The sequence below is a fragment of the Carassius carassius genome, chromosome 5 (assembly GCF_963082965.1).
Source record: "Carassius carassius chromosome 5, fCarCar2.1, whole genome shotgun sequence".
NCBI lineage: Eukaryota > Metazoa > Chordata > Actinopteri > Cypriniformes > Cyprinidae > Carassius > Carassius carassius.
Genome location: NC_081759.1, coordinates 40,123,022 through 40,140,339, shown reverse-complemented (window position 1 = coordinate 40,140,339; position 17,318 = coordinate 40,123,022). Strand labels below are relative to the sequence as shown.

General features: G+C 35.4%; 1 protein-coding gene across 1 annotated transcript in view; it reads right to left on the bottom strand.

The window, feature by feature from the left end:
* Nucleotides 1–8,866: 8,866 nt before the first annotated feature.
* LOC132141607 (polypeptide N-acetylgalactosaminyltransferase 9-like) overlaps nucleotides 8,867–17,318 on the bottom strand; it is an 84,461-nt gene continuing 76,009 nt past the window's right edge. Inside the window, exons 8-11 of the mRNA XM_059551289.1 lie at nucleotides 15,047–15,184; nucleotides 13,857–13,952; nucleotides 10,682–10,849; nucleotides 8,867–9,778 (exon numbers count right to left, since the gene is read on the bottom strand). Of these exons, the coding sequence (XP_059407272.1) occupies nucleotides 9,632–9,778; nucleotides 10,682–10,849; nucleotides 13,857–13,952; nucleotides 15,047–15,184 (549 nt within the window). The 3' untranslated portion in view covers nucleotides 8,867–9,631. The remainder of the gene's footprint in view (nucleotides 9,779–10,681; nucleotides 10,850–13,856; nucleotides 13,953–15,046; nucleotides 15,185–17,318) is intronic.

Below are 17,318 nucleotides of genomic sequence, written 5' to 3'. Positions count from 1 at the left end.
CACATCAAGCAGTTCGATTCTCAATGTTGATGCAGTCAAATAAAAAAGGAATACGTGACAATAGTTTGATGCATTGTATAAACCTTACATTGTGAGAGCTGGTAGTGAAATGTGACCAGTGAAGGTCAGTTGGTTGTCTTGACTCTTCTGCTTTATACACTCCATGTGACCTTCCTGAGATAAAACTTGAATTGTGGGCATATTTTCTTGGAAGGTAAAGAATATTAGTCTTAAATAAACTGTAATGTCACTGGGTGAAGTAGATAAAAGCAACCTCATGTTTCTGTCACAGATTTTTTTCTCCTAACATATGACTTTTCTGCACTTTAAATGCATGCAATTTCTTCTCCCCTGATGTCACCAAACACAACTGCCATAATTATTATTATTATTATTATTTTTATTTACTGCAGGGTTCCTACACTGGCTAGTGAAACTGATAGCCATGCCTCAAATGCACAACATTGTTTGAGCCATTGATAGGAGAAACTGAACAAAATTAATATAATTTCATATAAAGTGCCAGTCAAAAGCTAGGAGTAATTAAAATATTTTAATGCTTTATGAAAGTCTCTTATGCTCACCTATAGGCAACTAGGTTGCAAGTTTTCTGATTAAAATACAGTAACTGTAATATTGTGAAATATTGTTGCAGTTTTAAAGGATTGTAATTCATAAATGTATTATAATTTATTCCTGTGATGCAAAGCTGAATTTTCTGCATTTAGTACTCCAATCTTAAGTGACACATGACCCTTATATGCTGATTTGGCGCTTAAGAAACACTTTGTAACATTATTATTACTATTTACTATTTTACTTACTATTATTTACTATTTTTGTGAAAACTGTTAAACCCTACATTTCAAAGTATTTAACAGGGAAATTGAAATAATATTTGTGACCCTGGAACACAAAAGCACTCTTAAGTTGCTGGGGCATATTTGTAGCAATAGACCCTTTGCACTTGACGTCACGCTCTACTCGCGCAAATTCTGAACGCCATGACGAACAACAGAAGAGCTATGCTGTAGGACGGACGGCAAGCCAAGCGAGTACGAGTTCGTGTTTGTTCGTGTAATAAAATGTATTTTTTTAACTTGTATGTAATCACAGTGCAGTGTTAATGTTCAAACTGTGTATTTACAATGTTACAGTGGCTGACAACAATAAATATTCTTATTAGGAATAAAACTGCCTCGTTTTTTAACTGTGCAGAGTAGTAATGTTAGCTGAACAGTTAGGCGTACTACGCTACTGTATTTTAATATTGGTCATTATGGTGGTACTTGGAAAAAAAAAGTTATAAATCAAGTGAATTAGAAAGTTGCATTGGCACACCCAGTGAACAACAGTAACTTAAGTGGGTAGCCACGAAAGACCATGTTCTCTAAAAAGAGGAAGGTAAGGATTGGTATGCAATCCTGCGATCTCCAACTTCTCTAAATACCGTTCTTTGTGAGCACCTACCAGATGCCCTACCTCGAACGATAACGGTATGACAGCTTGTTCAGTAGAAGAAGCCATAAAGTTTAGTGTTATTTATTTTAAACTGATTGAAACCTCCCGCTCATCTACTACTGTTTAGCTTGTGCTTCCGGTGATTCTGCCGTCCGTCATGGCGTTGTCACATGGTCGTAGTCACGTGTTTGCAAAGGGTCTATAGCCAAAAACACCTTGTATGTCAAAATTATAGATTTTTCTTTTATTAGGATATTAAGCAAAGATCATGTCCCATGAAGATATTTTGTACATTTCCTACCGTAAATATATCAAAATTTAATTTTTGATTATCAATATGCATTGCTAAGGACAAATTTAAAGGTATTTAGATTTTATTGCACTCTCAGATTCCAGATTTTCAAATAGTATCGCAGCCAAATATTGTCCGATCCTAATAAACCATACATCAATGGAAAGATGATTTGTCAGCTTTCAGATGATGTATAAATCTCAATTTCAAAAAACTGACACTTAAACCTGGTTTTGTGGTCCTGGGTCACATTTTACGGTTTCTGGTTTTACTGTATTTTTGATCAAATAAATGCAGCTTTGGTGAGCATAAGATACTTGTTTCAAAAATGTAATATACTTCCAACTCTCTGTCAGTAGTTTACAGTTTTAACCTCATTAATTTCTTGTATATGAGATTCTTAATGCTTTGTAATATATCCATGCAGTAAACAGCTTTAAAAATAAATGATTGCTGTGGCTACTTTTATTATAATTGTCAATGGTTTTTTTAGGTGTATTTGCATACAAATACAGTCATGCAGGGTCTGGTTTCAACTGTGTCTTGGAGCAGCATCTTTCTCTCTCTCCTCTGGAGATCTCATTATGGTTTCTGCAAGCTGTTCGGCCTCAGCAGTTGTCGCACATGCTCATCATTATAACACGGCTTTGCTCACTGATCTGAGAACAGTTGTGGTGGACCACCTACAGTGTCTAAAATTATGTTGAAAGTCAAGATCAGTGCATAGAGGCACATCTTCACATATATTGTTTAGATTACTCTTATTATAGTCACATCAAGTGAGTGACAACTATGTAGCTACAGCCAGGTAAAGTTTACAAGAGACTTCTTGATCCACTTCCTATTTTGCCAACAATAGCATAATCTCACTTCTTATTTATTCCCAGCAGTTCCACAGGACTCTAAAGCCAACACTTACAAAAACGTACTATGGTAATATTATGTTGCAGATGATACTACCACAAAAGGTATAATCATACACAGTGGTACTAAATGTTTACCATATTAATGTACTATAGTATTTACATTCACAAGTACTTTAAAGGGGTCATATGATGCAATTTCAATTTTTCCTTTCTCTTTGGAGTGTAACAAACTCTTGGTGCATAGAGAAGATTTGTAAAGTAGCGAAGACTAAAATCTGAAAGCCAAAGAGATTTCTTTATAAAAGTTAAGTCAACCACGCCCCCCTAAAATGCATAATTTAAACAGGCCCCCACATGTCTACGTCACAATGTGGGAGTATTTGCATAACACCGCCCAAATCTTCATGCAAAGAAAGAAGGCGTAACTTTTTATTCTCGTTGTTGCTTCCTGCGCCATGTCGTGGAGAAGCTGTGTTTCATTGCGAAAGAGAAACTACTTTCTTTGGCCTTCCAAAAGAGGACACGACTAGAAATCAGTGGTTAAGTTGTATTTACAACACTATTCCAGAAACAGTTCACGCCAAATATTCAGATGTGTGCAACACATTTTACAGAGGACAAGGACTGTTAGCGGAACCAGCAGAGTAGTGTACAATGCCAGTGTATGTTTCTATAAAGTGGGGCAGTTCCAACTTTTCAAGGACAGTCTGGCGCATCTGACTCACAGTCTGTAAGTACGTTTTCATATGTAATGGATTTGCCACTGACGGTTCAAACGCGAGTTTTGAGCAGTGTAGAGTAGCGCTAGTTGTTTGTTGTTTCTCCGTTTACAAATGAAAACATGGTTTTATGTTTACGTAGCACAATATGCAGCGTGATATGCAACACAACGCGAAAAAAGACAGTATAAGTCACTATAATAAGGAATTATGTCTCCACTGGATGCAACAAATGCCTTAATTGTAATGGGTGTTATTGGTTTTGTCTGGTCATGCCAGGAGACGGCATTACAGTATGGTAAGGGGCGTAATATTTCCATCACGCGCTTGAGGCATTCGTCCAATCACAAAGCACTGGATAGCTGGCCAATCAGAGCACACCTCGCTTTTCAGAATGATGAGCTTTGTAGAAATCTATACGTTTCAGAAAGGTGGGGATTAGAGGAGAAACAATAATGTACAGTAAGTGGAAAATAATGTGTTTTTTGAACCTTAAACTGCATAAACACATTGCATTACACCAAATACACAAAATAATGTCCGTTTTAGCAACATCGTATGACCATTTCAAATACTACCATAATAATAATATAGTGCAATATGTGACCCTTTAAGTGTGAATTTTTCGAAATTGAGGTTTATACATCATCTGAAAGCTGAATAAATAATTTTTCTATTAATGTATGGTTTGTTAGGAGGACAATATTTGTCCGAGATACAACTATTTGAAAATCTGGAATCTGAGGGTGCAAAAACATCTAAATATTGAGAAAATCACCTTTAAAGTTGTCCAAATTAAGTTCTTAGCAATGCATATTACAAATAAAAAATTAGGTTATGACATATTTACAGTAGAACATTTATTAAATATCTTCATGGAACATGATCTTTACTTAATATACAATGTTTTTTTGGGAGGCTATGAGATGTATTACCCCAGCCACTTAAGTTTATATATATATCTATATACACACACACACACACACACACACACACACACACACACACACACACACACACACACACACACACACACACACAATCAAAAAATAATTAATAAGTTTACCTAACAAGGATATATTAATTAATTAATTCATTAAAAAATCATGGTTTCCACAAAAAATATTACATTTAAATAAAGATATTACAACCATAATTGATAATTTGGCAGTAATAATATTCAAGCACCAAATCAGCATATTGGAATAATTTCTGAAGGATATATGTGACGTCATTACTATTCTTTATAACACACCACATATCGCTGCCCTAGCAACAACCGACTATAGAGAAAAACACATTGAAAAACGAAAAAAAAAAAAAAAAAACACATTCTTCCTATCTTGACCAGTCTTTTTGCAGCCAGTACCTCAATAAAAGTATTCTTTGGAAGGTGTCCTAGTGACCTGCTTCTCTCCTTCTTCTCATTCCCATTCTGCCTTTCCCTTCAAATCTCCCCATTACTCTGTCCTGCCATCCATCCTGAGCTTCAGAGGAAAGAATGGAAGGGATAATGTGAGTCATACATCAGTTTCCACTCTCCTGTTTTGTGAGGAGGGCTGCCCTTGTCAAAGGCGTGAACCTGTAACTGTCCTCTTTGGCTAAATTGAATGCTGTCTCTCTCCTCTTATGTCCTCTGGGTGTTTAACAACTCTAGGAGAGAAAACATTAACATTTTACAACTTCTACTTTTATCTCGCAAGGCCAGACTAAACAACACAATTGTTTTTTTCTCGCTTTCATTTTAACATGAAAGAGATGTTGTTATGGAGACACTAGCTGTCTGAAGACATTCACAATCATACGGTACACATATCTCGTCTGACAAAGTCACGATAAAAGCAGAGGCATCTATTTTGCTTCGTTTTAGACACAACAAGACTTAATGTGACATTTAAAAAAAAATGATTAATGAAACATTGTTATCGCAATTTAGCAGACATGTTGGTCCCTTGAGAGCTTATTACAAGGATGGTTTTTCAGAGCAGCCTTGGTTTAAAGTTGGCATTCACACTATGCATTAAATTATTTTTAAATTAATTAATTAATGATTGATTAATTGTTACACATGAATTATAAACAAACAAATAAACAAACAAACAAACAAAACACAAACAAATAAATATTATATCTACTGTAATATTTGTGATTTATATCTAAAAGTGAATTTTAGTCAGAATGAAAACTATAAATAGAACACATATTCCTGAGTTAGAATGAGTGGAGATGACTTTTTCTGTTAATTATTTTCAAACAAACAAATAAATGACTGATCATTGGTAAAACCTCTATTAAATCTTGTACAGTATAATAAAATATTTGTAAATAAATAAATAAATATACAGTATAGATAATAGGATGATTATTGGTAAAACGTCGATTATATCTACTATAACATTTATATCAAATAAATACATATTTTTAGAATAAATGAAAGAATGTCTATTAACAAATCATTGATTTTATCTACTTCCATAATAACAGATTTGTGACATCTAAAAACTGTTCTAGACAGAATAAATGCATATTGCTAATAATAAGCATCTACAGTATGAAGAAATATGCTTTTTGAAGCCAAATGATGTAGTTACTCCCACCAACTAAACCCTGCTCTCTTTGTGGTTTGGAGCCAAACTCCTTATACAAACCTGAAGGCAGAAATGGAAGAGAGTGTCTTCTGTTTGGCTGAGTTTTAATTGGCGAGGGGAAAAAAGACCAACACTTTCTTTGTTGTTTACAGAGACTAAGGCTGTCACAGAGACTTGGGGGAATTCTCAAGACACCTATTTCAGTGATATCTGTCAGGTAGCAGGAAAATGTTATGCGTGGTATTAAAAAAAAGCAGCTATTAAATAGCTTGTCCTATCAGTGACAAGTCTAAATAAGCCTTTGGTAGACTTATTTCCCCAAAGACTGTGAACACTGTGACTCCGCAGAGCTTTCAAAACATGTTTGTTTGCTGCTTTTCCACGTCAACTCATGAACCATCCAATGGTGTGAGTTTAATATTATTTAACATAATATGACTTTTTCACATTAATGTGGAAAGGGCAGTAGGAGTGTTTTTGGAAACCTGTTTGAAAACAATAATTAATTCATTCATTTCAATATCAGTATTCCATCAGTTTGTGAATCATCAGTCTTTGGATTTGAACTGCAACATTCATTACTGAAATAACCAAATTTCATTGATATAGAATGACAAATAAAATCGACTTAAGATGAAATAAAGCAGGGGTGTAACTTAAACTGCAAAGTACTTAAAATACCTTCTGAATGTTTTATATTTACACTACCATTTAAAAAAAAACACTACCTAATTTTATTTGATCAAAAATAATGCAATTTAATGTTGAAAAAGATTGTAGAGCTTAATTTTGTGGTGATTCTTTTTTCAGGCTTCTTTGATGAATGGAAAGTTCAAAAGAGCAAAATAAATGTTATATTTATATGCAACAAATACAGTCAATAAAGCTGGCAAATTACAAAATTATATTAACCATATTCATTTGAAATGGTCAAATCTGTGAATAAATATGTAAATATTACAAGGTCTTTCAACATTTGGACCGATAGTTGATAAAATAAAATAAATAAATAAAACACACATCACCAGCTCTCCCACTACTGGCTCAGAGCGCAGAGCTCAGCAGGTCTACTGAATGAGTTAGTCGTCTTGGAGGAAGCAGATTGTGGAGTGATTCATAGATGCGTGCTCGCAGTGCATTTGCTTCTATGACTTTATCGCTGAACCACATCTTGTGTAAAAAGCATAAGCAAAAACAAAAACACCACAGCCAGCTGATATATTTCTCCTGTTTGTTTCATTGCACCACATGCCTTCTACGGGTGGATTTGCAGCGACAGCGCTTGTTGAGTTTTTGAATAAGATCTTCCCCTTGTAGATGAGTGGAGGGAGAAGATGCTTGTTTATGAAACTATTGGAGCTGAACAGCTAAAGCCTGGCTGAGCAGGTTTCTGCAGTCTCTCTTAGTAAACACACTGGAAAACAAATTAAAAAATGCCTTGAGATCACACAGGTGGTCATTTAAGAAGTGCTTACAGTTGGATGGCTTCTTCCAAGCGTTTCTGCCTCTGTCAGGCATTGTGCTCCCTCCCTCTCTCTCTCTCTCAGGACTACATGAGCACCAAACACTTGAGAGGAAAGAAATGGAGTGGCTTTCACTGCAGATGAGAGAGGAAAAAATGTGTGAATACATCAATGAAAAGCAGTAACATTTATTTTGACAACATTGAGTTGTGAGCTTTTGAGTTTGCATCAAAGAAGAAGAGGAGCAGCAAGCTGAGTTTGACCGCTGTGAGAAGCATTCAGTGCTCTAGTGATGAGTTGTGTGGTTTGTAATGATTAGATTGTCATCCTGCGGTGACAGTGTGTGGAAATGCAAAGTTTAACAAAGGTTGTCCTTTCTTTTTCTCAACTAGTTTCTCAAGACTCCAGACATAGAGCTTCAGACAATATCTTGTGGAGGCAAAAAAGTTAACAGGAAATAAAACTTTTTTTTTTTCAACACATTCATGGTCTTCATTTGAACAATTAATCTTTCATAAACTTAAATTATTTCATTCTTTTAGCTTAGTCCCTCTCTTACACACTGATCCATCTCACATTCTTAAAAATAAAAAGTTATTTATTGGCACTGATTTGGAAAAATGTAGCATTGCATCACTTGCTCACCAACGGATGCTCTGGAGTGAATGGGTGCCGTCAGAATGAGAGTCCAAACAGCTGATAAAAACACCACAATAATCCAGAAGTAATCCACACCACTCCGGTCCTTCAGTTAACATCTTGTGAAATGAAAAGCTCAGTGTTTGTAAAAAAAAACCCAAAATGTTATATTTTAAATATTCACAGACCAAGCACCATTTACTAACTATATCTATCCTGATTCAAATTAGATTACTTTTTTTTGTTTTTGTTTTTTGGGAGATTGAAATGTTATGGATAGAGGAATGCCAAAGAAACAGTTTGTAATTAAAGACCTATTAATGTTGGATTTGTTTATTACAGACAAGCATCTTTTCACTTTTCAAGAGGTTAATTGATGCACTGGAATCATGTGAATCACATGTGGAATATTGTGATGTTTTTATCAGCTGTTTGGACTCTCGTTCTGACGGCACCCATTCACTGCGAAGCATCAGTTGGTAAACAAATAATGCAATGCAAAAATTTTAGGCTAAACTATTCAAATAAAATAATCTTCACACTAAGAAAGTGGATATTTTAAGAACTGTTCATAGAAAGGCTCCCAAAATTGTTCTCTTGTGGCATTTCTACAAATTTCTCCTTTTGTAACCTTTATTTTTTATAGTTTACTTTTTCCATTTCCAATGCATAACTTCAAGTTCTGCTTACAAAATCATAATGGGTTTCAAACGTCGTCTCACCTCGACTTTGCTAAATAAATGTCGACTTTCATACTTATTGCTTGTGATGTCATCGATCCTACAATATAAATCAACACAGATACTGATTTTCACATCAGTTAAATCATACAACACTGTACAAAAGAAAAGAAAACTTGTTTTTATTGTTTCGATCTTCCTGGATTATCATATTCAGAGTATTTTACAACGTGTTTCTACAACAAGACCTTAACATTATATCCATATCTTAGTTTATTTAAAATCAAATATTTTGTACATGCTTAGGGAGGACCATTCCCTGGTCTGATGGCATAAGGATGGAGAAAGGCACATGAGTTCTTGAGTGAACACATGGTTTTGTTGTGCATTAGCAGTTAAGTCTGTAAATCAAGAAAAGAAAAAGAGCTGCAACTATTGTGTCAGATTAAAGTCTATACTACTTTTTGTAGCACTTGGGATACCCAACATGGATATTCAATTATCCAAAGCAATTCACAGCCTGAAGAAATAAGTGTTGAAATGGCAATTGATAAGAAGTAAAACTCAAGACTTTGCTCAGAGGGGTTTGCAACTTTTCGCTTCCTCTCTTCTTTGTTTATCCGCAACTCTTTTGAATATTTCTCTTGATATTTCACCAAGACAGCTCATCAGAATTCCACTCGGGAACACAAGTACGCTGTAGTAAACCGGGAGTCTGTACAGTCCCATGATGATGGCCTTCAGCTTTATCCGCTCACTCAACAGTAAAAGCGCCCAAAGATAATATTTCACCTGTAGACGTCTATATAGAAAGCTTTTCACCCTGAAAGAAGTTTTTCTCGTCTGTCTCAACCCCAGACTCTGGGTTTGTGTCTATGGCTGCTCTCCAGCTCAGGAAGGTTATTTTTCAGGTTGGATGTTCTTCAGTGTCTGGGGTGTTTTATCCAGTTCCGAATCATCCATTTCTGCCCTGAGCAGCGCTGGACGACCAGCCGCAGGCCAAAGTTTGCATCTTTTGACATTTCAACCTCCAAACAGCGTCCTGTGTCTCGACTTATGATGGGTCCATTCTAAGAAATAATTAAGATCAATTATAAATACACTTGGCATCACACACTACCTACAAACGTTTGGGGCCAGTTTGATTTTTGGTTACGCTTTATTTTAAGGTGTCCTTGTTACTTTGTAATTATACATATAAGTACTGAGTAAAATGAATTAACTGCATGTACTTACTTAGGGTTATGTTTAGGATGAGTGCTTGGATTAGGGTTAGTTGCATGTAATTATGCATAAATTACTGCTATTATAATAGTGACCACATGTAACACATGGCAAGGCAAGGCAAGTTTATTTATATAGCACATTTCGTACACAATGGTAATTCAGGTAAACACAATGGTAAAGTGCTTTATATAAAAGAAAGTAAAAATCATGAAGAAAAATCATTTAAAAAATAAAACAAGCAAGATAAAAACTTTGAAAATGATTTAAAAAATGCTTATTTAAAATGAATTTAAAACATTGAAAAATATAAAATGACATTTGAAAATATAACATGTTTTTTTTTACTAATTAAATTATTCAGTATGCATTAAGTGATAGTAAAACATACAAAATTTTACAAAATATTAATATTTTCTATCAAATAAATGCGGTTCTTTGGAACTTTATATATAACAATCTCCCAAAAATATGCATTGTATCACAGTATTTCTGTTTTTATCAAATAACAGTTGCCTTGCTAAGCATAAGAAACCTCTTTCAAAAAAATTAACAAATCTTACAGGCCGAAATACTGTTGTACATGAATAAAATATATCTTAAGGGTGCTTTTTTAAAGGAAAGAATCCAATTGAAAATATCTGATGTTTATTTTAAAGTAATCGTGTCTCAAGTGGAGGATCAAATATTAATATGAAGCGTTTAGCGATCTAATAGATAAATTGTTTGGCTTGAGTGCATTCACTTACCTGAGTAAAATCCCAGAGCCTCTGGGAGGACCTGGTGACAGCATCACATTTTTTCAAGCTTGGAGTCCTTCCTCTTTCATCATCCACCAGGCATTTTGTGTCAGGCAGAAACATAGTCGACCCCAGGGGTCCTAACTGCAATAAGCCCTCAGTGGTGTACCTCGCCAGCTGAAATAAAAGACAAAGTTACAATGTGAGAAAAAGAAATGTGTGATATATAAAATTTACATTTACATTTATTCACTTAGCTGACGCTTTTATCCAAAGCGAATTACAATTGCCACATATGTCAGAGGTCCCACACCTCTGGAGCAACTAGGGGTTAAGTGTCTTGCTCAGGGACACATTGGTGTCTCACAGTGGATTCGAACCTGGGTCTCTCACACCAAAGGCATGTGTCTTATCCACTGCGCTAGCACCACCCCAATGAAACGGAAGGTCCTAGAAATACAGCTTAAATGCATATCTGCCATAAATGAAAATGCCATTATGATTTTCACACCCTCATAATGTAATCCACCTTTTTGACTTTCTTTCTTCTGTGGAACACAAAAGAATGTATTCAGAAAAATTCCTTTTAAAATACTTTGAAAAGTGTCTTTTTGTTCATATAATAAATGTCAGTGCAGTCCAATGTTGTTTTGGATGCCAGTGGCTCTAATTAAATGGAAAAAACAGGCGTTTTTTTAAGGTGTGCTTCTGAGCTAAATCCAGTTCATAATCCATAATAACAGTAAAAAATAAAATAAAATAATAATAATCCCCCATTGTCCTCTCATATCGCAATCCAACAACTTTGTTAAGAACTGTTCTGAATGGTTTTCACTTGTAAAAGTTCTTTGGTCTGTGCATATTTCTCTCCTGATTTAGACAACTTTTTCATTGGAGAAATCGTTATTATGGATATAGAGAAGTTACCATTACTTAAACTATGAATTTGTATATTATACAATGTTAATTGATTGGGATGGGGGTGCTGTGGATTACTTGTGGATCATTATGATGTTTTTATCAGCTGTTTATCAGCCTCATTCTGACGGCACCCATTCACTGTAGGGCATCCATTGTAATGCTACATTTCTCCAAATCTGATGAAGAAACAAACTCATCCACATCCTTGATATCCTAAATTTCCAGTAAATTTAATTTGATAGAAAATTTTTTGGTGAACTATTCCTTGAAGAACACTCCAACAGATATAGGCAGTATTTAGCTGTATGATTAAGAGCACCACAACACTGTACACAAACTATCGAGAGAGATGGAGGTCTAAATAGCAGCTATCGATTACAGTAAGTACATGGCACTGAATAACACAGGTCAATAATTCAGCTGAAACTCAATCTCTTAGATATCAGATCCCAAGGTCGGCACATCACAATGAAGTACAAGCTGACATTCAATGAAAATCCAGCTCTCTCTATTGAGTAAAGTTAATCTATAGAACAGAGGGTAATTGCCCAGTCACCAAGGTGAAAACAGCCGGAGGACAATAGCGTGAGCTCATCTTCATGTGTACTGTAACGTGATTCCAGCTCTCATAGAGGCCATGCATTCACTAAGATGACGTACCACACAGACACGCTCACAGAGGGCAAAGAAAGGATTTTTCAGTAAAACAATGACAAGTAGGAACACTGTTTGAATGCATTGCAATCAAACGGAATAAAAACAGAATTCAAGAATGATTTTTTTATATTCATGAATATTATAAGAGTTCTTCAACCTTGCACAGCAATAAACACAAAACACTGTGCATTGAATTTGCAAGGCTATAACCAGTTTTTGTAATATTAATTTAAATAAATAAATATATGAAAATAAATCAATGTAATGGCAATGACACAGGGGCCATGAATCATTCCTGTTTTTAATTTTTAGTTAAAATAAAAAAGTGGGGAAAAAATGAAGCTTAGCTGTATCATGTAAAACCAGCTTTTACTATAATTTGACGATACAGTGGGAATATACTTCAATTGCTTTATTTCCCTTAGGCCTGGATTATAGACTAAGACTGTCATTCCCTTACAAGATTTAGGAGGGAGGAAGAGAGACTGTATTTTAAATTGTTCAAAGGATCATGCCTCTATTGTGTATGAATGACAAGGAAAAGGTCAAATCATGCTGTCAAAGGTCACAGGAGAACTGTTTGATAATTCCACATCCATTTAATCCGAATGAATAACAATGTCAGATGCCAAAGTCACATAAACTAATGACTAATAACAACTGTATTGCAAGGGAGACAGTTATGAAAGGACAGAACACAGAAACTTAGATACAATCTACAAGTAATTTCAACCTGAGCTGCTCTCTGTCTCCAGGCAATGATGCAATGCACCACCGATGTGAAATAAGTGTACACTTAGGTTGACAACATGTGCTTCAATAAAAATTCTAATTTAATTCTCACAATTCACATCAATATGCACATGTGATTTTATTTTATTTTTTCCCCAGACCGCTGCATATGTCAATCTTGATAGGGTCATTTATCTTTGCGAACGTGGCATATTCCTGGCTCCCAGTCCTTGCATTTGCAAGTAACAAGATTTTTGCTGTCTGCTCGGGATCTAAATTTAATGTAAATGCAATGATGCAAACACAAGAAGATTGAGAACAAGATTGAGAGGGATTTTATCTGTGTGTATGTGTGTGTGTGTGTATGGTTTCCATTGAAATACTGAAATATATTAGTTTTTTCCTGTAATGCTGAAGTTTAATTTTCAGCATCATTACTCCAGTCTTCAGTGTCAAATGATCCTTCAGGAATCATCCTAATATATTGATTTGGTGATCATTAAATATTTATTATTATTAATATATTTGTAGATACAGTGGCACATTTTTTTAAATATTCTTTGCTAAATAGAAAGTTAAAATTTATGTTTTATGTAAAATGTATTATTCTCGCTGTAGTATTATTGTCGTGGAGATGCTCTGTGTTTCCAAATATGGTAAGGGGCGTAACCTTTCCATCACACACTTGGGGTATTCAGCCAATCAGAATGCACTGGATAGCTGGCCAATCAAAGCACACCGTGCTTTCCAGAAAAATGAGCTTTGTTAAAATTCAGAAAGGTAGGGGAGAGAGGAACAACAATAATGTACGGTATGTTGAAAATATGTTTTCATGTATGTTTGTTTTTATTTTATTTATAAAACACACACTAACCTGAGATGACATGCCATGACATGGGTAGAGAATAGCCCTGTCATCCTCCTCTGACCCCTGATCAAGGCAATATCCACTGGCTTTACTGTTTCGCACCTAAAAAATAAATTAACATGAATAAACACAGGCAGGCAAATCATGACGCATGAAGAGTGAGCACACTGTGTACTTTCAAATTGCCCAGTTTAGCTTATAGCATTAGTGCTGCTCTGAATGTCGAACATAAATGCATGCACACATGCTTCATCAAATCCATTTGAGAGATGACAACATTGACCATCCATAAAACCTAATACTGGACAGAGGATGAGATATGTGGAATCTGTGGTCTAGCAGGCATATTTTCAAAGAAAAACTACTCCAACATAGCTATAGATTTTCCGCACCTGCAGTTACAGAGATCAATGTAGAAATGCAGGTCTCATTTTTTTTCCTTCAACAAATACAAAATACTGTAAAATTCCTCTTCTACTGAGATTAAGGCATGTTAAATCCTAACACACACTCACACTCACACAAGAGTGCACACACACACACACACACACACACACACACACACACACACACACACACACACACACACACACACACACACACACACACACACACACACACACACACACACATCTCTCCTACCCACACACTCCAAAGTTAATAAGGGCCTCATTAAATCTCATTATGAGGAAGTTGGAGATAATCCCAATGCTTGCTACACTGTTGCTATGGAAACCAATTATCTTTACCTTGCTCCTGTAACTGCAGTTTTTACCGTTCGGTACAAAAATACAAACTGCAGTGCTTAATGAAATCACATGGAAATTACTATATACTCAAGAAAAAAGTTTTCCTTGGTGACCTTAGCAAGAATCAGAAAAAAAAAAAAAAAAACATATTCACCTTCAATTTAGCACTTGAATTATATTAAATTAACCATTATATACACGCGCGCACACATACACACACACACACACACACACATAGAGAGTAGATATAGGCAATGCACTTATGATCTTTAGAAAGCTGTTAAAGTGAATGATTACTTTAATATCTGCCAAAAACCTGTACCAGAATAATAGATTCTTCACAGGATTATAGACACATTAAACTAACAGCGTGTGAAAGTACATGCCTTTCTATGAAAGGTTTTGTTGGTTTAAAAGGTGCATAAGGGATTGGTTTGTCTTTATTACCTCTCCATAAGTGATGGTATTGTTGTAAATTCTCATCTCGGGATAGACATGCTCAAGATACCAGTGAAAGTTCCTGCAGTTCATTTTCTTCCTCAGTGCTACACGCTCTGACACATCTCCAAAATCCACTCCTGGGTTCTGGAACGACAGAAAGAGACTGTTAGAGACTGACAGACACCGTTTTATGCAAAACAATTCAAATACACTAATTACAGGAGCAGCTCTTCTGGGATTCTGGGTTAACAAAATACCACAAAACACTTTTTAATAGTTGAATTTTTCTACGTTACTTTAATACAATATTAATATCCATCCATCCATCCATTTATCTATCTATCGATCTATACTTACTAGATAATAATGAGAATATATATACATATAAATATAAAAAATTTAAGTTAAATCAACTACCTCGAATGTTGTTGGGACTTATAGCCACATTAATAATAAAGGGTGTTACGAATTTAGCCTGCTAGAACTGTTCATTTATTAATTTAGTGGCATTACATTCCCACAACCTCCTGTTAGCTTAACAGACCGTTCAAGCTATTTATATACAGTTATGTAGCTTAGGACAGTTTGTACTTCGTATTAGTTATTTTGAATTCCATATTCACCATGTTCTGTCATCAGACCATCGCTCTTAAACAATATAACGTCTCAAATTTGTGAGTGAGAAATTCTGTGTGCTTGCATTTATGTCAGTCATGGGAGACTGCGATTGTTCTTTCATTAGGAGCCGCTAACATGCTAATCATCTGTTTAATTACCAGTGCTAGCGAGTGGGCTCAAGTAAGCATGGAGAAGTGCTCAGTGGATTGAAGCAAAGAACTTAAAATGGTATTCAGAAACTCTCTGCTAACACGCTCAGAATCTAAAAGTCAGTCTCTGATGCTCAGTGCTAGTGCTAATAGGAGTAGTGTTGCCAACCATCCTAATATACAAAAACATGTCTTTCAGGGAACAGAATTATGTTCAGTGAATACAGAATGCAGTTTGTAGAGACTTACGCCCAAACAGTTGAGAACACTTCCGTATTTATCCATATTTTTCATAGGGTTTGATAAAATGTCTAAACAAAGCATTTCCAATGAGAGCTTGTTCAACTTGAAATATTTATATACAGCCACAGTCTCTAATGTTTTATTTTGTCTGTGTAGAAGCTAAATTGATATGTGTTTAATGATGTTTAGCAATTTATTATGACATTAAAATTAATTTGTTTACAACAGATGCAATGAAGTCATGTCAGCAAGCAAAAAATAAAAATAATTATAATAATTGTCATTGTATTTCACATGTACTGTAGCACTTAATTCAGTCATTTTATAAACATTTATAGCTGCACGAATACTGGGAGTATGTACAGTATACTGAAACAATTTTAGCTCAATAATTGCTATTACAGTTTTTCTCGATTGTTAAGACACATTTCTTGAAAGCTGCTCTTCTTTTATCTAAACTGTGAAAACAAAACCCAATATTCAAGCTACATTCACAAAACCTCAGACTCTTCTTGTAAACCCAAACTTTCACCTCAAAACAGTTCAATCTGTGCTCAAAACTGAACTATGTTGTCAAATCGTGCCCCGAGTCAATCAAAATGAAAGACACTACTGAACAGTCACTAAACACTACGTAGAAAAATAGAAAACACAATGCTCAGGACATGAAGCTGGAGAAATGAATGTTTATTGTTCACTGTAGGCTAAACGCATGTTGCAAAACAAAAAAAAACTGTGCATTTAGCACTTGTACAAAAAGACAAAACAGAAATCTTATGCGTTTGCCACTTGTGTACAGTAACCCCATGTAAAAATCAAGTACAAAAATATACAAACAAGTGCATTACTCAGCCACAGCATCATGTCTCCTTACTGGGTCAGGCCACAGCACTTCATCCACATCACAGGCCACATTTTGTCTGGCCAGGCAACGGGGGAAGAAACCCCTGGCAAAGGGTACTCTGTATAGCTGTTTCATGCGCAGTCTGCTGCGATTGAGGACATGATCAACAGCAGAGAGGCTGACACTGCTGATACCCTCAAAATGTACATGGTGCTCAATGATCTTCTGCTGAATTTCACTCAGTTTAATGGCATTGTTCTCACGGACCATATCAACAATTAGGGTCTCTTGGTGTGGGGAGAACACACCTGTCCTCCCACCCCCATGTGACAGTCGTTCAATTCTACAAAAAGAGAACATGGAGTTACAAAAAATGTACATGGAATACTAGGCATACAAACAGTTAGACCAACCCTCCATTACA